We start from the raw sequence: 23,495 nt of genomic DNA on the forward strand, positions 1-23,495 counted from the left end.
TGCCTCTAAGACCCAGAGTTGTGTTCTGTCTACTTCCAAACCTCTCCACTTCTGTCCTCAAGGCACCTTACTCACACCTCCCTCTACGATACAACATTATGTCACGTTTCCTTGTGTGTCCCTCTTCCCGACCTCACCGTGTGATCTGTGCTTCACTGTACCTCCTTTGGCTCAAAGAATAGGAGCAGCATGCTCAGAGCCAAGACACAGGGGTCCAAGAAGGAGGACAAGACGGGAGAGGCATTTTCTAAATGACGGGGGGCAGCATCCGCCCCAGCTGTCCCCTCCTCTCCATCCACATGGCTCCTGCATTAGTCTTCGGCTCAGTTCTCCAGCCTGCCCCCTGGACAAATGCACAGCCACCTGACCAGTCTCCAGCCCTGCCGTCCTCTGGTTCCTCTGAAATGCAGACCTCCTTGCATTTGTGTCACTGGCCCCTCCCCGGTCCCAGTACTGCCCCAGCCTCGAAGGGGCCAACGCTGACACAATTCCTGCCCCAGAACCCCCATCCCACCCTCCGTGGGGCCAGGCTGAGGCTGTCTCACCTGAGACCACCTCCTGGCTGGGCTTATCCTCCTTCCATCATTCCGCCTCTCCTAGGGGCACTTCCCCAAACAATAACATGCATAGGGGCCCCTGGGTGGTGCAATCCGTTAAGGATCTTGGTTTCTGCTCAGGTCATGATCTCAGAGTCGTGAGATCAAGCCCCACATCAGGCCCTGTGCTTGGTGTGGAGTCTGCTTGAGATTCTCTCTTCCTCTCCCTCTACCCCTCCCACCCCTGCTCTCTCTCTCTTTCTCTAAAATAAATAAATAAATCTTTTAAAAAATAACACGCATAAGCATCACCATTTCTGGCTTTGCTTCAAGGGAACCCAACCTAAACCAAATGCGTACTAGGTGTCAGCCTCTTGCTAGGTGACGGGGAGCACAAGGATGGCAAGCAACACCATGTGACATGTGCGACAAGGGGACTCTCTGCAGATACAAGACAGCAGAGGGAGGGAGGAGCCAGGGACTGCGGGCACAGTCAGGGAAGGCTCCTTGCATGAGACCTAGTTGAATTTTGATAGGTGAACGGACTCATGGGTTATAAACACAATTGTTTTTTTATAGAAAGAGGCTCTTTGGAAGATCCCAGGAGTCTCAGCCACATCGGAAATCTGAGCTTGCCCAAAGGCCTTCAGCAGCGCTGCCCAGCGGAACTGCAGGGATGACATAGTTCTGTATCCGCCCTGGCCTCTGGCCCATCAGCAGCTACATGTGGCTCCCGAGCTCTTGAAATGTGGTAGGTGGAATGGAGGAATGGAATATTTTATTTTATTTCATTTCAATAAACCATAATTTCGCTAATTGAAATGTCAACAGCTACCTGAAGCTAGTGTCGCCTGGGCCGGGAAGCGCATATCTACACTGACCTCGGAGATGGTGCCCAGGACCAAGCCGGCCAGCCGGCGGACGTGGAGATTGGCAGAGGCTGGGTAGACAGCCACTTCTTCCCAATGAACCCGACACGCTTCCAGAACTGAATGCAGGGGCAGCCGCCTGCGAGGCTGGTCTTCACACATGGTCAGCAGAATGGAGTGCAAGGGCTCACAGAGCCGCAGAGGCTGGAGAGAAGAGGGGCTGCGTGAGAAGTCCGGACGGCTGCTGCGGCTGAGCCTAGCGCCTTGTCGGGCGTGCGGCGGGGACTCACGGACATGGATGATCTCATCACCCCTAGACAGAGACCTGCCCCTTCTGGAGAGTGTAGGGACGGACACAAGATCTATCACCAGGGCCACAAAATGCAGAGCAATGATCTTTGCGCCAATTGTGTGAAGTTGGCTGCTTTCCAGTCTGGAATGTTCTTCGGTGCACAGAGAGCACAGACATGTGCTTGGAATACTTATGAAAAATAGGTGCTTGACAGAATGGGTTTCCACCTATGCCAAGCACTCAGCTCAAACCAGGGATCAGCCTTCAACTCACACCCACCTGGGCAACCTGTCAAATTATTTCTCGATTACCTCTCCAAGGTAATTACTTCTCAAATTACTTCCTCAATTACTTTCTGCCAAATTACTTCTTGGATTATTTAGGTGGGTCTCACCGGGGCCTTTCCCCTAGAATGTGAGCTCTGGGAAAGGAAGGACTGTGCCTTTCTTTACTTTGGAATCTCCCGTGGTCAGCACAAGGTCAATAATCATTGGCTGAACTTGATGTCACACGTACCCATCAAGCAAAAGAAAAAAACATTATTAAGCAATTCCCTCATGCATTTGAATGGCCACCATTTATGCGGGGAAGTCCTCAAATCCAGACCCAACATCAGGTTTTTTCTCACCCTCCCGCGTACTGCAAGTCATTTTCAAGACAAAGGCTACACCACCATTTCCGGCCAGGGAGTACCAGTTGTGAATCCCCATCTCCGTGTGTGAGAGGGATACTGTGTCCTGGGCTCATGCAGCCAATCCGAGCACCTCTGATGTGCCCGGAGCCCCACAGAAACTGGAGGTACAAGGGGGCAGACACTCCCTGCTTTCAAAGACTTCACAGTCTGATGAGAAAGATGGTCAACTAAAGGGACAAGGATTGTGGCCTTGGGAAGCCCAAGACCTGGTAATAACACAGAAGAAAAGATCTAACCCAGCCTGGGGAGGGAGTGGGGACCTGGAGGAAAGAACTTGAACTAAATCTCAGAAAGCACACTGGGGTTAGCCAGGAGAAAAGTGGGGGAGTGAACCATGATAGAGGGAGCAGTATATGCTGGGGCGGTGTGTCTGAGAAGAAGGGGGATTATGGGCAGGGCAGAGCCCAGGGAAACACGACAATGCAGGGCCCCTTGTTCAAAACTTCCAAGAATTTCAAGCGGGTGACATCAGAGCATTAAGTCAAGCGTGGGCTGCTGTAAGTGCAGGGCACTCTGCAATTACACAGGCCCCACGCCCAGGAAGACCGCCCAGATGACGGCGGAGCGCCAGAGAGGAGACAGAGCCCAGGTATAAACCCAATTTGGGGCTCCAGGTATGCCCTGCTGAGAAGTGGAACCTAACCCCGTGGGTAGTGGGAAGCTGAGAAAAATTTCACATGAAGAGGGATGAGAACAAAAAGCACCAGGAAACATTGGGGTGTTGAATTAGAGACGGCAAAGGTGAGAGGAAGGAAGGAAGGAAGGAAGGAAGGAAGGAAGGAAGGAAGGAAGGAAGGAAAGACAGGGTTCTCCAGATTTTGTTACACTGGTTTCTAAGGAATTCTTATAGTGTCAGATGACAATTTGAGCACACACACACACAATTTTTGTAGTCAAAATTTTTATACAATGCTGTGATAAAGTTTAAAATTTCCTTTGCTTTAGGCTTTCTCAGAGTCTTTAATAAATTACTCTGCCAAATCTTTGAGAGGAAGATATTGTAGTGAGCATTCTCCCAAATTCACTGAGCACAAAACCGTTTCTGAGGGCAGCATTTCACCTCAGGAAGGGCTGTTTTCTAGGGGCATCTGGATGGCTCAGTCATTAGGCGTCTGCCCTCGGCTCAGGTCATGATCTCAGGGGCTTGGGATCGAGCCCCGCATCGGGGTCCCTGCTCTGCGGGGAGCCTGCTTCTCCCTCTCCCACTCCCCCTGCTGTGTTCCCTCTCTCGCTGTGTCTCTCTCTGTCAAATAAATAAAATCTTCAAAAGAAAAAAAAGGAAGGGCTGATTTCTACGTCTGTATCTTCGCTATCTATAAAACCCTCTAGTTCGCTACTTCCTCTGAGCCGTAGGTCTTGCCAATCGCAGGCCGTGCCTGGCGGCATTGCCACGCCGAGCAGCATTCTCAGTGCTCTCTGAACTCAGCAGGGGCATCTCTGTGATGGGTCGGCAGTGCCTTCCTAGATCCTAGGAGGACAGAGCAGTGGCACACGGCTCACGACATGTGATCCCCGTCCTGGAGAAGACCGCTAATGAAATCCAAAGACATGACCTGGCGCGACTTGGCGTCTCTTGTTTACAGACCTGATTTTGTGGGACTTGAAAGCCTGCTGACCAGTAGAGGGTCATGCCCAAAGAATACACGTGCGTCTGCCCAAGACAAAAAACACCATGTTAGAGTGCCATCACCTCAGTGACCGAAGTCCTGCAAACAAAGCTCCATTCCAGTTCCGTCCGTGGTAGACCCCGTTGGCTGGCTGGCTGGCCAGACAGCCGTCCGTGACTCCCATAAACCTTCCTGTCTCCCACCTACTCTGGCAGCTTAAAGCCTCAGTGACCATGACACCCCACTTGGGCAAAAGACGCAGGAGAAGTCCATTAAGGGGTGTTTGAGAAAGCTTTTGCTTTACTGACAATAAGAACGCAGGTAGCTGGCACCCCTCTTTCCTCATTTTGCTTGCCCACTGATGGGATACGTGGAACCCCTGCTGTCATCTTGAGACCGTGAGGCAAGACACGAGAGCAAAAAGCCAGCAGCTAAGAAGGGTGGGATGGAAAGACACAGCCCGGATCCTTGATGACATTTACTGAGCTGCTGGCCAATCCCAAGACTTCCTTGGGTTCCAGCCTCTGTATTTTAGGCTCTCTGGTCCGCGTAGCCAAAGCCCTCTGTTCATGACACACTATGGCGCGGTCATGATGGTAGTTCGAGTGCTGCCCACACCTTGCACCTGCTGGGGAATTCACCCCCCAAGCAGCAGGGTACATGTGTTTGTGTGCTGGGGAAAGCTAGATGTTGGCCTGGGGAGAGGGGATGTACCCTCCTCTGGCAGGGTACATCCTCCAAAGCTCAGGATGGACCCCAGAGCTGGGGGACGATTGTGAGCACAGCCTGTGCTAGGACCACTTTCCTGATTGCTCACCTCACCTCCCACAGCACCTGAGCCAAGCTGGATGCAGAGAGAAGCCTCTGGAGGCTGGGAGAGAAGAGCAATTAATAGAACTGAGTGCAGGGATGTGGTAAGGGAGACCGTGGCCGGGGGACCCTGTCTCCTGGCCTACTAAGCAGCAGTCTGCCATTGGCTGAGGTTCACCCCCCCAGGACGCTAAGTCCCCTGCACTTTCGGGGTGCATCAGCACGTGCCCTTCTCGTGGTTGCTCAGAAAGCCAGGTCCCACGGCTCCAGCTGTGACATTGCAGCTGTGTCCAAAGTGGAGGACGCACCACCGGAGGAGGAGACCCAAACAGAGGGACCGAGAGGCACCCACATCTGTGTCTAACACAGGAGTCCCGAGATTCATCCCTGGGATACTGTCAGTGTAGGAAAGGGTGTCAGAATCTGGACTGCTGGGTAACTGGCTGTGTGGGGACAGAGTCAGGGCCACTGCAATGGGAAATTTGCTGTTTTCACTGTTGGGATCTGACTTGGAGACACGTGGGCCCGGACAAACCAACCCTGGAGGCCACCGAGGCCCTGTTCTCCGAGCCCAGAGGAAAAGCAGCCCCAGTTCCAGGATGCCTCCTGAGACAGGCGGGACTTCCAGGTTGTACTCTTCTCAGGAAAGCACGGGAAGGAGAAGCAGAACTCACTGATGAAGGGCCCACTGTGCTGCATGCCTGCCTTACACCGCTCTCTCCTTAGAATTTCTTCTTTTTAAAGTTGAAAATAATGTTTACTAGACATTGCGCTATTCAGAAGCAAAACACATCCATGGAAAAGCTAAAATCACCCCTGATGTTGCCATCCAGAGGGAATCACTGCAGACACCTTGGTATATGTATTTCAGAACGAGCTCGCCCATCTCTGTCTCTGTCTCTGTCTCTGTGTCTGCATGTGCGTGTGTGTGCGCGTGTGTGTGTATTTATTCAAATAAGGTCACATCGTACATGCATATATTTAAGTTCTTTTCAAGCCATTCCATAAGCTCCCACAGCCTCACTTTAATGCTGTCTTATTTACTGGACATTGAGTTTGTTTCCAATTTATCACTAATATCAACAATACAACAATCAGCGTTGTGGCAGCTAACCTAATCCTTATTCACGACTCAGGAAAAATTTCTAGTTGAGGATTTTTTAGGGTTTTGCTACACGCTGCCAAGGATACCAATGTCCCAGACCGTTTAGCCACAACTTTTCCAATGTTTCTTTTTGAATATTTATAATAAGCTGATGGATTAGGTCAAATGAACTCCATTTTACAGATGTAGAAATTGGAGCTCAGAGGAGTTGACCTGTCTTCATCTAAGAGCTAATAGATTGCTGGCAAAAGAGAGAGAGAGAGAGAGAGAGAGAGAATGAGAAAAGCCTGGGAATAAAATTCTTTAAACCCACTCTGCCTCAGTGTTCCTTGGGGCTCAGCTGGAAGCTGGGGATGCCGTCCCCAGGACAGGTCCAAGGTCCTAGGATGAAGCCTTTCCCAGGACAGACCCAGAGGTCCTGCAGAGATGCCGCACCCCTTACCTGAGATGCTTCAGGCTGCTCATCATCCCTCTGTCCCTGGAGCAGTTCAGGGGCCTTGAAAGGAGCAGCCTCGATGTGAGAAATATGGTTCTGGAAAGAAAGACTTCCGGCTGCAGACAGCAGGGCCGACCAGGGACAGACCACATAGTCCGAGGAATCTGAAACCAAGGCCATGATGGGAGTATAGAGATGGGACCACTGTCCGGAGGGCCAGTTGTGAGACTGTGACCAGCAGGTGCCCCTGGGGTGGACTAAGGGCAGGACCCCGGGAAACATAAAGTGGAGTAAATTCAACGCTGATACGCGCGAGCTCAGGAGCGCCTGTTACAAAGGTGGCCGCAGTGGTGGCCAGGGAGACTAGCACCTGCATCCCTCAGTGCTGCAAGAGTCTCAAGGTAAGAGGTAAGAAGAGGTCAGGTCCACGTGGAAATAAGCCCTGAGTTCTTTGGAGCCAAGCCTGGGACCAAGGTGGCGGTCTGCCGGGTGTACTGAAGCTCACTGCTCATCAGTCACCCCCAGGGCAGGGAACAGGGAGTGAAGAATCACAGGGAAGAGGAAACTGGACGGACAGGTGCACAGCTTCCTTTATCTCGACACACTGGGACCCGCTACTCATGTAATCTCCCAGGCCCTTGTGACTTCAGAGCTGAATCTGAGTGTGGGTTCTCACTGTTTGTTCCAGTTACCAACGGAATGTCTCACAGCTCCAAATTCATCTCTCAACACCGGCTCTCTTGAGCATGTCCTTTACAGCGAGTGCAACCTGAAGCTTTCTCAGTAGAGGGCGCTGGAGAGACACTGCGGGAGGCCGGGACCCCTCCTGATGTTCCAGGGTTGCGGAGCGCGCGCGAGGATGCCCCTTGTCGCTGTGCCTCGAGACACCACGCACAGGACCCGCTGTCCGGCGGCCACCTCCCGGCCCGGCCTGGCCAAGTGATCCCTCCGTCTACACTGATCCCACGGGCTCCAGACCTCCTGCCCCCACACTGGCTCACGAAGCTGTGTCTCCCGGCTGCTTGCCTCCACCCAAGGGGTCACCCTCGCCCCTGCTGGCGATTCCTGTGCCTCGTTTGCCCACTTCTTGCCGGGAAGAGCAGCGGAGTTTGGCCACTTCTTGCGGGGCAGAGCAGCGGAGTTTGCTGCCATCGGGGGCTCGAAGCGCAGCAACTCCAGCAGCTCCAAACCCAAGCCGGGCAAGAGGTTTCCCTTCAAAGTTTGCACCTCACTGGTACTGCCCTCAGCCCTGGGGACCATGTAAAATTTTCTTGTATCTTACAATTAATCTTCAGTCGGAATTTAATAATTCTTTGTATTAACCTCCCTCCACCTCTTTAGACCACCTAGTGTGGGGGTTCTATCCCCTGATGGGGCACAAGGAGACGTACCACCTGGCAGGGGACGGTCTGGAGGTGTCAGCTGTCCAGGTAGCTGCCCCCTGCCTCCTGTCTCCTTATGCTCCGACTCCAGGTATGGGGAGAGGCCCAGAGAGCTGCAGCCACCGTCTCCCTAGAAACAAGGCCTTTCAACTCTGCTGAGTGCCAGGTCCAAGAGCCAGGCCTGCCCTCCTGGTGAAGCTCCAAAGGTAGGTGTCATTTGCCCACCTGATCTAATACTTCAGACTGATGACACGTCTGAGAAGCAGCAGCCAGAAATGTGGTTGGGAAGCTTTGCACTCAGCTCCCTGGGATTCAGTGGTGCCAAACACTCTCTCTTACCTTCACGGAGGTCCTCCAGGAGCCGCTCAGCCCCTAAGGACAAGAGGGACCAGATTTCCTCCTCCGACAGAGCTTCGCCCCTGACCTGCAGGGCACTGGCCAGGGTCACAGAGGCCGGGCTCATGCCTGCAAATACACGTGCGTGGCAGAGTCTCCGCGATGTCTGCAAGCACATCGGGGCCACACTCACTCACCGCTGCAGCCCAGGCCCAGTCCAGGCCCCTCGGCAGCACGCGGCACCACGCTGGCATCTCCTGTGTGCCTGGGGCCAGGCACACAGGAGATGCTGCAGAAATGCTAACGGGGGTGCTGGCTAGGCTGGCCGGCTGATTCAGTGAATGAGCAAATTCCCAAATGAAGGCTTAAGGATGTGAGGGCGATCTGGCTGCGACATCTGTCACCCCACTGATCGCCAGGGTTGATTCAGCTGATCTGGCTGGCTAGGCAGGTGTCCCCTTCCTCCCTCACCACTCCATGTGCATCCCTCCCGAAGCTGCGGGCTCAGTGAAAGAGGATGACCTTCCCCGATAGAGGAGGACCGTTCTTCGGTCAAGGGTATACGAGTAGCTGCAGTCCCCTGCTAGAACCTTCAAACAAGCTCTCGAGGTCCAGATGAAGGCTTAAGGGAATAAATGAATGAACAAACGAACCCCGAGAACAGCATCTCCCTCTGAGCGGGGCCTGTGCTGTTAGAGAGACCTAGCTACCCGTGCCGAGGCAGCATCCTTTGCCTGCACTCCCCTCTGTCTGGGAAAGTAGGTTAACAACATTTTTTAATCTCCAATGCGTGATTCATGTCTTTTCCTCTGCCACATGTAGCGTTGGATTTGGTGCCAGCAGCAGCCTTGTCTGTAATGATCCCCAACACCTGCATGAAGAGTGAAAATCACTAGACAGAACAGCAAGCCCTGTGTTTTGAAAAGGTGCAGACTCACAAGAAAGCACAGGGCTGCTTTGCTGAGGAATTAAGAAGGCTGGTCCTCTCTGTCCTCTCTTCTTGGAAGGGCTCCTTTAAACCAAAGCTGACATTGACATGTCTGTCCCCCCCCACCTTCCCACAAAGCTGCCACCCACTAATCTCCAGCCCCAGGTGGGGTGGCAGCCGGAAGAGGCCAGGCAGGCTTTTCCTAATCCATTCACGTCATCGATCTTTTCTAGCCTCAGGGAGGGTGGGAGCGCTGTGTGGGGAGCGGGGTGGAGAGCACATTATGGCATCCTCATCTCTCCATCCAACATGACTAATCCAAGCTCTCCACTCGCCAGCTGCTCAGCTCCCTGTGTACGCCTGGAAGTCCCACCTCCTCCAGCCTCAGGAAGAGAAATGAATTCCGGGGAGCAAAAGCCTTACTCTTCTTTCTCTCCCCTGGGGGCCAGAAGTGTGCTGCAGTCAGACCTCGGCAGGAAGCTTTATGTGGGAGAGGTTGCTGGCAACAAGGAGTCTGGCAAGAAAGTCTGTGGTTCCCATTGACGGGCAGGAAGGCGGTCCAAGGTCACCCAGGTAAAAAGTAATAGATTCCAAGCTAAAGGGCAGGCCCTCTCTTGTCTTTCTTTTTTCTTCCTCCTACTTCTTTATCTAAACTTTGCTTGAGACAGAAGCCCGAGGCACTCCCATTCCTCCGTGTTTCTAGCTCTCTGCAGCCACAATGAAAGGCTACTTATTAGAGAAAAAGAACAAACGAGATTATGATTCTCAAATAGGAAATTTCTGAATCTCAAAATATCTCATGAAATCCTGAACGTGTTTTCTTTTTTTTTCCCCATCACTTTATGACTAGGAAAAAATTGTATTCAAAGTATTTTAGCCTGGTGTGGTAGGGTGAGTGGAGACCTTCATTTCAATATAGTTACTCAATAAAGGAAGGGCAGCTTTTTCAAAAAAAGTGCTGAATCCATCATGAAAAAAAAACTTAATCTTTTATAAATATTAACTCAAAATGAATCATAGCTCTAATATAGAACATAAAACTATACTTTTTTAGAAAATAACACATCAGAGGAAATATACAGGATCTCGGACTAGGCAGAGAGTTCTTAGATTTGCCACCAACACCATAGCTTAGCCTCGCCTACCTTACGTGTGCTCAGAACACTTAGATTAACCGACAGTTGGGCAAAATCATCTAACACAAAACCTATTTTATAATAAAGTGTTGACTATCTCGTGTAATTTATTGACTAGTGTACTGAAAGCAGTAAACAGAATGGTTGTAAGTGTATCAGTTGTTGACCCTGCTGACCCTGTGGCTGGCTGGGAGCTGAGGCTCACTTCCACTGCCCTTGTCAGGAGAGAGGAATGTAGTGCATATCACTAGCTCAGAAAGAGATCAGAATTCAAAGTTTGAAGTGTGGTTTCTACTGAATGTGTGTGGCTTTTGCACCATCATAAAGTCAAAACACTGTAGCTCACACTGTTATAAGTCAGGGATCATCTCTGTATAAAGAACTCCCACAATTCAATGTAAAAAGACAACCCAGTTTTAAAATGGCCAGAGATGTCAACTATGCCTCAATAATAAATAAGTTAAAAGTACAATAAAAAATAATTACAATAGGCAAAACTGAGAGTGTCATAGGCAATTTGGAATGTATGGTCACCCGATTTTTTTTAAATGGGCAAAGACTATGAATAGACTTTTTTCCAATGATGTTCAAATAACCAATAAGCACATGAAAAGCTGCCCAACGTAATTAGTCATTGGGTAAATGCACATCAAGAATGCAAGGTGATACCATTTCAGATCTATAAGGATGGCTATAACCAAAAAGACGAACAATAATAAGTGTTGACAAAAATGTGGAGAAGTTGGAACTGTCATATATTGCTGGTGGGAATGTAAAATAACGTAGCCACTCTGGAAAACAGTTCAGCAATTCTTCGAAGAGTTAATCATAGAGTTACCACAGGACTCGGCGATTCCACTCCTAGGTATATACCCAAGACAAATGAAAACATGTCACACCAATACTTGTGCATGAATATTCATAGCTGCATCATTGGTAATATCCAAAAAGTGGAAACAACACGAATGTTTAACTAATGAATCTACAAAATGGTATACACATACAATAGAATACAATTTCGCCATGAAAAGGAACAGAGTACTGCTACATGGTACAAGATATGTGAATCTTTCTTCTTCAGCCCCTGTATTAAGTTGTAATTGACATACAAAACACTGTACATATTTAATGTATACAACTTGATAAGCCTAGAGATAAGTATATAGCCATGGAACCATCACTACAATCTATGCCAAACAAGATTGCTGAATCTTGAAAACAATATGTCAAGTAAAGGAAGCCAGTCACTAAAGATCACATGTCATATGATTTCCTTCATATGAAATATCCAGAATATGCATATCAGTAGAAAACAGAAAGGAGATTAGTGGTTGGCAAGGGTTGGGGGAGGGGAAGTGGGGAGTGCCTGCAAGTGGGTATAGATAGGGCACAATGACGATATTCTGGAATTCATTGTGTCGGTTACACGACTTTGTGAATATAACAAAACTTCTGAATTTTACACATTAAAAAGATGAATTTTATGGTATGTAAATTGTACCTCACTAACTTTTTAAGAGAAAAAAAGGGGATAGGGAGGAAACTATAATTAATTAAAAGACATACCAAATTGATTTAAATGAGTAAACATAGGATCTAGGAATGCATATGGGAGGGATAAANGCTATAATTAAAAGACATACCAAATTGATTTAAATGAGTAAACATAGGATCTAGGAATGCATATGGGAGGGATAAAACTATAAAGAAACAAAAAGACATGGTGACTGTAAAAGTCTGGATAATAGTTGCCTTTGGTGGGGTAAGGGGACTATGATTGAGATGGAGAATATTGAGGGGTTTCTGGAATGGGTTGCAAAGTCCTCTTTCTGAGCCTCAGTGATGGTTACAAAGGTGTTTGCCGTAGAATGACCATTAAGCAACACATTTGTTGTAATGGTTCTGTGTGTCTGTTCTTTCACAATAAAAGTTTAAAACAATTTCAAGCATTGCCCTGCTGAAAAAATTTTTAGGCAAATCCCCCCCAAAAACCACTCCACTTCCACCTCCTTTCTTGAAATATAAATCCAACAATTTTCATCAGTTATGTTAAACTTGTCTGAAGAGAATTATCCTGAAATCCTGCCAACAAATGCTAACCAGCTAAAAGGCCAATCATTGTTTCCATCTCAGGGGACATCCTACATCTAGAAGAGCACGTATCTGATCAGGTTGGCCAGTCAAACACCCCTCTCGGTTGTTAGAGATTAGAGTTCCTTGAGGCTTGAAGTTGCCATTCTCATTGCTGGAAGTGTCGGGGATTTAAGCTTCCACATCAAAGGCAACCCCAAACACAGGAGGTAATGCCGGCAAACTAGTCATCATCCTCTCCCTTAAAACAAAGCAAAACAAAAGATAACAGTCCGCCTTGTTCCAATGCGCGTGCATGAGCCCACTGCAGAAAGAAACGTCTACGCTCCACATATCTACAAACTCTATCTGAACCCAGGGTCACAGGTGAACATTACATTCTGTCCACAGGGATAAGGGGATGCCTGGAGGGAGTGCCAACACCGGGGAAGCATTGGTGGCTCTGGGTTTCCCGTGGCAGCCCTAACCATATTCCTCCACTCTGATAGGGAGCACACTGTTTGGGGACACTTCAGGGACTCCATTCCAGTTCTGCCAGCCCTCAGGGAGCAACTCAAATTTATATTAACATTGTAATCTCTGTAATGTCCCAAGTTCCGTTTCAGAGCCAGCCGAGACTGACAGTACAAGGAGACGGTCCGGGGTGCTTACTGTTCACCAGGCACTGCTTCAACTGCCTGGTGTGCGTCAGTCCCGGCCTATGAGACAGCTGCCATCAGCCTGTCCCAGCATGCTGGGGTGCCCCTGGGCTTACCTCCGAGTGTTTCTACACAGTCTGCTGTACCGTGAACTAAAAAGGGGCCATTAACTATCTAGAAGATGGAGTGATCCCACCCCACAGATGAACCCTGTCTTCCTGCCAGTGAGGAAGCTTAGGGAAAGTGTCCAGCCCATGGGCGTGCTTTTGGGAAGCAGCTCTGTTGTCACACCCTCGTATCTCATTCCCTTCCCAGGCTCCCTTCCGTGGGCCAAGTCCTTCGTGTTGACTTGATTCTCTGAAGGCTCCTGCGGTCGTCTGGTAACCCCAAAGTCTCCTCCATCTGAAGCCTCAGTTGCCATTCAGGCGTCTCCTAGGGCTCCCTTCCATAAGTTCCCCCTCCTGTCTGCTCTGGCTCAGCCTAGAAGCCCCGCCCATGCACTTGACATCCTTGCCTCGGCCATCCCTCTATTTAACAAACACTTACCAAGGAGTTAGTATATTTTAAGCTACAAATGGAAAGGTGAAAATAGAACACCCTGCCCTTACAGGTCTGACGTTCTAGTGGGGATGGGCAGAGAGGGCAGATACTGAACCGGGAGACAGATAAAACACGTCCGCAGAGAGAGACTATGAAGGGCAAGTAGACAAGGGGATGGGAACACGCTTGAGCCGGAGCCGTCAGGGAACAGGCCCGATGAGCTGACGCCTGAAGGCTGAGAAGGTGCCGGCTGCGGGAAAAGCTTTCCAGGCAGAGAGAACAACAGGCACCAAATGTCAGGGCTCGGCAGATTCTGAGAACAGATAGAAGCAGGCTGCACAGGAGCGTGGCGAGGGAGGTGAGCAAGGAGGCACAGAGGTGTGAGGGGCAGTCGCAGAGCTGGCCGGGTGCCCCTCCGCCTCACCTCTCAGGCTAAGGAAAGGAGTTCGCGCGTTTGTCTAGGAGCAGAAGGAAACTCGGGCCGCCAGCTAGCCTGCAGAAGCGCCAGGCCCAGCAGGAGCCTTTCGGACCCAGTCAGGCTGCTGACTGTTGACTAGAGCGGGAAGGGAAGTAACAGAGCCTGAGCGCCAGCCACCTGCTCCTTGGCTCATTTAACGCCTCGCCAGCGCTGGACGTGGGGATGACTTGTATCAGGGCTAAGGCTCACGTCTACTTCCTGCCCACCTCAGGAAGAACTGCGTCCGAGCCCCCTGGACAGCTGCTCAGTGACAGTTACCGAGTAGTAGCTGCTGGATCAAGCCGCCCCCCTGAGGGCACGCCTTTGCTGCCATCCTTGATGGCATTGGTAAAGTGCTGGCCTCTGAAGAGCTGAAGAGCTCTGCTAATCCTTGCCTCCTGGCTGGCTGTGTCGTGGCTAGGAAAGGCCTCCAAGGCCCTTCTCAGCTCAGGAGTTCCAGGTGCCACTGCCCAGGCATAGAAGGCATAGGCGTGGAATCGAGGGAAGTGGAGGGGACAAGGCATACTGCCTCTGGTCTCACGGGGACAGGTCAGTGGAGGACCGCTCTCTCCTGGAAGCACTCCTTGTTGCTTCAGATCCCAGTTTCCCCTGACTTTCTCAGGATGCTTTCTCCCTCTCGCTGTCCCTAGAATGTCGTTCCTCAGGGGTCTAGCTCCAGCCCTGTGTTAGTCTGCTGTGGCTCCTGGAACACACTACCATAAGCTTGGTGGCGTAAAGCAACAGAAATTTATTATTTCAGAGAGATCAGTTTCACTGGGCTGACATCAGGCTGCGGGCAGGGCCACACTCCTTCCAGAAGCTCTAAGGGAGGATCCACTCTTTGTCTCTTCCAGTTTCTGGTGGCTGCCAGCATTTCTTGGCTTGTGGCCATATCATTCCAATGTCTGCCTCCACGGTCTCATCACCTTCTCCCCTTCTATTTTAAATCTCCCTCTCTCTGCCTTTTACAAGGGTACTTATGATGGCATCTAGGGCCTACCTAAATAATCCAGGAAAATCCCCCCATCTCAAGACCCTTTCACTTAACCACATCTGCAGTCTTGCCATTTCAGATAGTATTCATGGATTCCACAGATCAACATGTGTTTATCTTGGGGGGGGTTGGGGGGGAAGAATTGTTCAATCTACCACCTGCCATTTTTCATTCAACACTCTACCTGTTGGCTAAAAAAAGGCGTGAGCTCTGGGAGGTTGCATCTCCAGCTCCCTAACTCCCTGGCTGTGTGAGCTTGGGCATAGAGTATATATATACTGAACCTCTCTGAGCCTCAATCTTGTCATCTGGGAAACAGGGTTAATCATAACAACTACCTCATGTAACTGTTAGGAGATTATATTAAAGGGCTCAGTATGTCAAAGGTGATGAACACATCTTATTTCCCTTCTCTTTCCATCTCTGCTCCAACTACCCAGAGAGGGATTTTAAGCATCAGAGCTGCTGAGAAGTTTCCAAGTATGAGATTCTTAAGATATGGTGCTAATTGTTTCCATCTGTCTGCCAGGATTGAGGTGCTATAAACATCCCATTTTAAACCTTAGCAAAATGCCTGAAATATCTCACTGTCCCCAAAATAGACACCCCAGGGAGGAACCAGGAAAGGATGTGGGGCTCCCAAGGAATCAAAGCTCTCAGAATGATCCTTTTCCCCTCCTCCTTTTGGTCCTTATGTCTCCCTTCATTCCTTCTCCCTTTGTACATTCATTAAAAACCATCAGCCTGCACTCAGACCAAAATTTGAGCAAAACTGTCAAGGAGGCAAATGGCATCCTCCCCCTAAGAGGAAAAGACAGCTTCTGCCTTATCTGGGCTCTGTTTAAGGGCTAAAGATGTCAGGGCTTTTAACTTCCAGAACTCTCCTACAGTGAGTTCCTTGAAACTTGATCTCAAGTGGGTAATGGATGAAATTGTGTCACTACTGTATTCTTCACGCAGACCCTGCCCTACTCTCCGATATCAATACTGTCTGTCACACCAACATGGTACGACCTTGAACAAGTAACATCTCTTTCCTCTACTATAAAATGGAGATGATACTTCCTACTTACATGGTGGTTGTGAGAAACAGAACAAGCTAATGAAAAAATGGCAACTAGCAGATGTCCTACCTTTCTTCAGTCTTCCAAGATGGAACCTTGCATTTCTAGATAAGAGAATCGAGACTGAAGTACAGAAAACATTCAGAGTATTTTAGAATAGTGTTTCTCCCATCATCCATCTTTTACATAACATTTTCCCAATATTTGCTATATTACCTGTGCTCATAAGGCAAGTTTTTCATTTAAGTGCATTTATTTTAAAAGGAAACTCTATGTTGTTATAGGAAATGGAAAATTAGTATTATTGGATATAAATAGAAGGTAATTATAACTATTTTTTTAGATTGTTGAATTCTTGCCAGGTAATATTGCCTTCCAGTGAGACCAAAGCCTGGTCTTTCATTGTGAAAGGAGCAATTAGTTTGAGAAATGGGAAGGCCTATGGTTCTGGACAGACTTTCTTCTTGACATAATCTGAAGAATTTAAGCAAAATGTCAGAAACATAACTCAATATGATTAATGCACTTCGTGTTCCACCTGTGTCCTGTGGTCCTGCCTGTCCCTTGGGAAGCCCTGTGTCATCCTTTTTGTAAGGTCTCCAGGCCTGTTTTAATGTCATCTGTACTCAGAGTGGATTGATTGAGTCCTTACCAATTTTACTTTAAGGTAATGCCTCATAAGGAGAATGGTCCTTTGCAGCTTATCAAGTTTGCAGACATTTTTGTGATTCCCACAAAAATCCTTCAAAGGATTCCTTCAAAGGCAAGGCAAAATGATCTCCATATCCAGATGAAGAAACTGAGAAGAAATGAACTGACTTACGATCCCAAAATTCTGGCTAGTAAGTGTTATTTAAGTTTCTAAAGTAGGGGAGGGTGAGGTATAAGCTAATAAGACTAATTAAGCTACATATGTTTAAATTATTATTCAATTTATTAAAGTTATTTTATATTTTAGACAAGAATCAATCTTGTTAGGTCGATGAAAATGGTCTGGTATGGGGCGCCTGGGTGGCTCAGTCGTTAAGCATCTGCCTTCGGCTCAGGGCGTGATCCCAGGGTCCTGGGATCGAGCCCCACATCGGGCTCCTCCCCTGGGAGCCTGCTTCTTCCTCTCCCACTCCCCCTTGCTTGTGTTCCCTCTCTCACTGGCTGTCTCTCTCTGTCAAATAAATAAATAAAATCTTAAAAAAAAAAATGGTCTGATAATTTCAGGGTAGGTGCCTTTGGACTCTAAGCAGGATGGAAAAATAATAATAATAATAAAATAAAATAAATTTGTGAATTTTAATAGTTACTGTCTTGTCTTGAGCCTTTAAATTCAGCTTTAAAGTGTTAAGATCCATTTGTCTGGGGGTGCCTGAGTGGCTCATTGGTTAAGCGTCTGACTCTTGATTTCGGCTCAGGTCATGATCTGATAGTCATGAGATCGAGCCCAACGTCAGGCTCCTCACTGAGCACAGAGTCTGCTTAGAATTCTCCTCTCTCCCTCTGCCCCTCCTCCTGCTCTCACACTCGTGGGCGCACTCTCTGTTTAGAAAAAAAATCCATTCATCTGCGATTTATATATAAAAAGAACTACTTAACGTATTTGATTAATGTTCCACTAATTCATAATATAACTGTGCCAGCAGTTCTTCAGAGAACCCATTTTATTTATATATATTAATTTGCATATATTTATTTATGCATTTATCTCTTTAAATCGGCTTACATGACGGTGGGGCTGGCCAAGTCTGAAATCCATAGGACAGACTAGCAGGCTAGAAACTTGGGAAGGAGTTGATGCTGTAATCTTGAGGCAGAATTTATTCTCCTCTGGGGGAACTTCAGTTTTGCTTTTAAGGGTTTTCAACTGATTGGCTGAGGCTCACCCACATTGTCAAGGATATAAACCTTAATTTAATGTCAACTTATTTTAGATGTTAATCGCATCTTAAAACACTTTTGTAGCAAGAGTCTTACCATTGCCCCAATCCAATCTCCATCTTACAGAGCTCTCTTCCTAAACACATTTGCCCATGTGACTCCTCCACATTAAATCCCTCACTGGCTATTTCCCCTGAACTCATTTCCGTTTCCTGCCTCCTGAACAAGGCTTACAGGACCTCCCGTCCCCGCTCCAGAATGAGCTCCAGCCACTTCCCCCTGCCTCCACAGCCTCTTCAGCTCCAGATGCATCATGGCCCTCTCATCTCTTGTCCTTCCCAGCAAAGTCCATGCGGGGACACTCCTGCCTGGAGTCCCTTCTTCCCCATAGGCTGAATGACTGAGAAAATCAATGAATAAGAAGGGAGCTGCCTGTACTCTGTGGACCAACATCATACAGAAAAGATACCAATAGAAGGAATAAATGAGGTACTTAGATGACACTTTCTTTACACGTCCAACACATTTCCTGCCTTGCCAGACACTTCGCCACACCTCTTCAACCTAGGAAGAAGTAAGTTCTTTCTTTTTTTAAGATTTTTTAATTTATTTGAGGGCGAGAAAGAGCTCGAGGGCATGAGCGGGGGGAGGGGCAGAGAAAGAGGAAGAAGCAGGTTCTCCACTGAGCGGGGAGTCTGAGCCCAGGACCCCAAGATCATGACCTGAGCTGAAGGCAGATGCTTAACCGGCTGAGCCACCCAGGCGCCCGTGGAAAAGTAAGCTCTGACGGCTTAACCTCGAAATCTACCACTTGACTGGCACCAGCCCACCCCGAACTGATCCTTTTCCATCATTCTGTAGATCTCCTTCCTGCTTTCCTTCACTACCTACTCTATTTCCAATGATGTTGGGCTATTATAACCATTTTAATGCAAGGAATTACAGGGGAAAGGAAGTAGAGCTGTAGAACTAGGTAAGAAAAAGGGGGGGGGCAGTTAGAAATAGAGCTGCCAGGGACCAAGAATAAAAGGAAGACCAGGTCCGGGGAAGGGGAGTTAGCCAGACAATCCCAGGCACGAGAGGTCAGGGAGGAAAACAGCTAAAAACACTGACCTCAGGGCCAGTAAATACGGAGAGAAAAATGGAAATAGCAAAATATAGTGGCTGCAAGCTTCCGAGGTCAGAGTTGGCCTGACCCCGTCTACCCTGGGTAACTTTTTTTTTTCCTCTTTACTCATCTGTAACATGAGTTATTACGTCTGACACATGGTAGCTTCTCAATAAACGCTAGCTGTTCATACGATTAATGTTGAATATACAGCGAGGGCAGGGGATAGGGTAAGGACAAGGGCACAGAACTGGGGCTTTCGAGAGCAGAAATGGCTTCACCCCTGGGCCTGCAGTGGTACTGACCCCAGTCACAGTGTGATCCCTCAGACCAGTCCTAACGGCATCACCTGGGAACTTGCTAGAAATGTAGTCTCAGGCCTTCCCTGGGCCCTCTTTGTCAGAATCTACATTTTGACAAGATCACCGATGGTTCATCTGCTCAGAATAAGTTACAGATGGCACTGCCCTGGGTCCCACTGCTTATTTGGAAGAACCAGGTACAGGTGGGCAATGGCTGCAGCCAGCTAAGATTGGGAGGTAGAATTACTGTGTTAAGCAGCCCGGAAGACCCCTACCTAGGGCTTGTCAGTGCTGCAGGGTGCTTGGATAACTACTCTCTTAGACTGAAGGGGAGGAATTTGGTGGAGGGCTTATGAACTGAGGCCATGAACCTGGGTCAGCTGCACAGTATCCAGGGGGCTTGTGTGGCCTGAACACAGAAGCTGTCAGTGGAGGACCTGTAAAAGGGGACACTATGTGAGAGAGGGATGGTTACCAGGGCCAGAGACTAGGGAGATTGAGAGGGGGAGAGATGGTCCACAGGAATGTTTTTATATGTGCTCCCTCAGGCTGTGCCCCCGCCCCATGCTTCCCTGCCCCACCAAGCGTTCTCCCTTGTTCCAGCCAGACCCTCTGAGCATGGCCTGTCCCTCCTCTATAGCCTCAAGTCCATTGAGCGTGATGATGGAGAGGCAGCATGGGTAAGGGGCAGCACCCAAGAAGGTTCATATCACTTTTCAGATATTCCTGAAGACTTAAAACACAGTTTGAAGAGAGGAGCATTACATTCACGTTCTAGAAAGGCAAAGTAAACATTGCCTTCAAAATAAAAGGATGAATGCAGACCAACTTAGCCAAAATAAATTCCATCGAGCACTGATATGCCAGACCTGGGGATTTCGATGCTGGGAATTCAAAGTATAGGACCCACTCCTCCTCCATAGGGGCTCGCTGGCACGGGAATGAGCACAGGTTCTGCTGGCATCTGAAAAAGTCCAGTCATTTCTCTTCAAGACTGCAAATAGTGAGGCTCCTGGGTGGCTCAGTTGGTTGAGCGTCTGCCTTTGGCTCAGGTCATGGTCTCGGGGTCCTGGGATCGAGCTCCTCATTGGGCTCCCTGCTCAGTTGGGAGTCTGCTTCTCCCTCTCCCTCTCCCTCTGCCCACTCCTGCTCATGCTTGCTTTCTCTCTCTCAAATAAATGAATAAAATCTAAAAAAAAAAAAATAGTACTGCAAATAACCTCAACCTTCTCCACTCTTTATTTAAAGCCAAGGTTATCTCTCTATGTTGGTCTCTTCAGAGACTCTAGCATTGCTTTGTACTCCTGAATCACTCTTGCATTTCTTTATTTTGATGAGTGGTATGTTTGTCCATAGAGAGAAGCACATATTCTTCTTAATTCCTTTCTTGGTCCCTGCTTCTCCCATCCCTGATAATCATATTCCCACCCCCATGGATTCTGCCTCTTTAAAACTCTCTTAGATCCGTGCTGTGCTCAAGAAGGCTCCCACTGACCGGTGAGAGCAAATAATGAAATCTCCAGGAATTTTGCAAGCTGGTTGTTAAACATAGCCATTGTAAAAAAAAAAAAAAAAAAGTTACATAAACTTCCAATTAGATAAATTATATTCATAATATATTCAAAACCCACCATTTCCTCATATTTTACTACATCTTATTATTGTCTATGCTCTTCAGCTCCTTTAAATCAATTGCATTTGTGTGGCGGAAAGTCTATATAGTGATGCTCTAGGACATATCTCTCCAAACTGTGTTCAGCGATTGTACCTTGGGAGCTTGGAATTGACCACAGAGGGAGTGTTCACACCATAGAAACTGGAAAAAGCTACAAGCTTTGGTTTGTTGTTTCATTGATTATCTAGACTTAAGAAAGTGATGGAGAAAATGTTAATAATTCAGATTAAAAGTGTGCATGTATGGAGCTGTTATATTGTGAATAGCACGAAAATTGAGGACATGGTCTTCCAGAATTCAAAAACTGCTATCCAATTCAGCAGTCACTCATGTCATTGACAAATGAGTGAAGTTAAAACATTCACCCTCATTGCTTAACTTTCTTCTTCCTTGTCCATGTGAACAAAATAGCAGCCAACATTCATGTTGCAACTATACGCATTGGTCAATTGCAAACATAGGCTGACTGAGGATGTGAGAGTTCAGCAAAATCAATGTATGCAGTTGGTGTGAATGGACTGGCTATATGGAATTTGCAATAAAGAGTCATAAATTTTACTACTTATCAATTGTGCAATATGCACATCCTTCATATAAATAAAATTTATAATACACTTATACATATGTGTATGTATGCATGTTTGTTTATCTTTCTTTTTGCAGTGCTGGCAGCCCCTGCTTGGAGGGTCTATACATCCCTACTGCTGTTTCCTTAGGTTAGTCTCTTGTCCTCATCCCAGGCTTCATCCCTTCCAACCCCACATGTATATTACTACCAGAATAATCTTTCTGATATTTAAAGGCAGTCATGACATCTCCTCATAAAAATTATCAATGGTTTTCCAGAACTTTCTGAACAGAATGCAAGCCATAGAAGGTTTTCCTTGCTCTGCCCTGTTCACCTCTGTAGCCTCCTTTCATCTCAGATGCCCACACTCACACTTCATGAGAGTCACGCCACACTGCTTGCTATTCCCAGAAAACGCTTTACTTATTCATACCACAGGGCTCTTGCACATGCTTTCCTCTGTCTCAGATAGCTTGCCCCAACTCCTCTCCTCCCACATCCTGCTAGTTCCCACCGCTCACACACCATCTCTTCCAGGAGCCTGCACCACTTTGGTACTCGCTACTGCCACAGGTTGTCATGCAGGCTCCCCTCGTTGGCTCCCACACTCACCTGGAAGATTCTCCGAGCAGAGACAGGTGTCCCTAACACCTAGCACTTGGCTTGGCAGCCCGGAGATACTTTGCTGAATTGATTAATTCGTTGGTTTCAGCTGTAACTCACAGCAAATAACAGGACGTAGCCAGGAGAAACAAGCACACCTCATCTCTGAATTCAATTGTTGCTTAAAAAACAAAAGTCAGATGAATCATTGACACTTTCCTCCCCATTGTTCTCTGGAAGTCAATTAGAGAAAGCCTGAGACTCGACTCTAAAGCATTGGCTTTCTTTAAACTAACTAAAATACCCATTTCTGAAAGACAGTGACAGTTATCATATATCGAGCTACTCCTCTGCTTCAAGCATGTGCTGAGTGCCTGAAATATGTCACCTCATGTATCCGTAGTAACCCTACAATGTAGGCACTATTATCCCCGTTTTACAGATGAGGAAGCTGAGTCTTGGGAAAATTAAAACCTTTGCTTTGAATTTGAATTTGCTAACAGAGGCTGAGTCGCAAAGCGATGATTCACACAAGGGTCGGTCTACCTCTAAACCCCGCGTTTTCTCTCCTGAGCTCATTCTTTACTGCTTTAAAGCAAATTCACCCTTCGAATCCGGCCCCACTAGAACACAATATTGCATATAATACAGCATAGTCACTCACACCGGGCTTAGTCCAGTTGTGTTATCCTTACTCCCGATTCCCAAAGCTAGTGAATGGATTTGCCCTTCCCCTGACCCAGATTTATGGAAGAAAAGTGAACAGCACTGAGACTACCTGTGTCCTGAGTCAGAGGCTGCTTCGAAAGTCTCTGTGATCACGATCAGGGCTAGGCCTTCATCACGGACAATTTTCCAACAACAAGCAGGAATCTCTTGCTCTTCTCTCTACTGAGCCGTCCCTGCCACTGGCGCAGCTGCCTCTGTTTACTGTTTGTTACTAAGCGCTTGGCTGCCCAGAGGGAGTCAACAAAGGGCCTTCCCTTTCCTGCCACTTGCTTTCTTGCCCCGAGCCCTGGGCAGTCTCTGGCCTGTTCGCAGACAGAGCCACCCCACTCTAACTGCAACCCCAAGGCCGGTGACCTGAGACAGAGCTTGTAAGAGCTCAAGTGGATTAGGTGCCCCTGAAGACAATAGGATTGTGGCTCAGTGGGGGTTCTAACGGATGTCACTTTATTTCCTGGTCCAATCAAAAGAAAGAGCCCTGCAGGGAACCAGGGGCCCCCAAGAGCCGAGTCTTAGTTTCATTTATTCGACAGCCCTCCATGCCCTTCTTCAGAGTCAGACTCTGGACTTGCACCCAACAGGGCCGAGTCACATGCAGGATCCTGATGAGGAACGATGACCTGGAACTGCCAGTGGGAGGGCAAAAGTAATGTGGTTGTGATTACTATACACACCCAAAACTAATAATTACAATCATATAAATAACTCAATACACAAAGGGGGCAGGAG

The 23,495-nt window shown here is 48.0% G+C and overlaps 1 protein-coding gene across 1 annotated transcript in view; it reads right to left on the reverse strand.

Annotated features, from left to right (window-relative positions):
* Positions 1-22,841, reverse strand: part of FRMPD2 (FERM and PDZ domain containing 2) — a 91,964-nt gene extending 69,123 nt beyond the window's left edge. The window contains exons 1-4 of the mRNA XM_011231958.3: positions 22,819-22,841; positions 8,071-8,196; positions 6,356-6,513; positions 1,418-1,609 (exon numbers count right to left, since the gene is read on the reverse strand). Of these exons, the coding sequence (XP_011230260.2) occupies positions 1,418-1,609; positions 6,356-6,513; positions 8,071-8,194 (474 nt within the window). The 5' untranslated portion in view covers positions 8,195-8,196; positions 22,819-22,841. The remainder of the gene's footprint in view (positions 1-1,417; positions 1,610-6,355; positions 6,514-8,070; positions 8,197-22,818) is intronic.
* Positions 22,842-23,495: the final 654 nt, after the last annotated feature.

The sequence above is a fragment of the Ailuropoda melanoleuca genome, chromosome 6, assembly GCF_002007445.2.
Source record: "Ailuropoda melanoleuca isolate Jingjing chromosome 6, ASM200744v2, whole genome shotgun sequence".
Taxonomy (NCBI): Eukaryota; Metazoa; Chordata; class Mammalia; order Carnivora; family Ursidae; genus Ailuropoda; species Ailuropoda melanoleuca.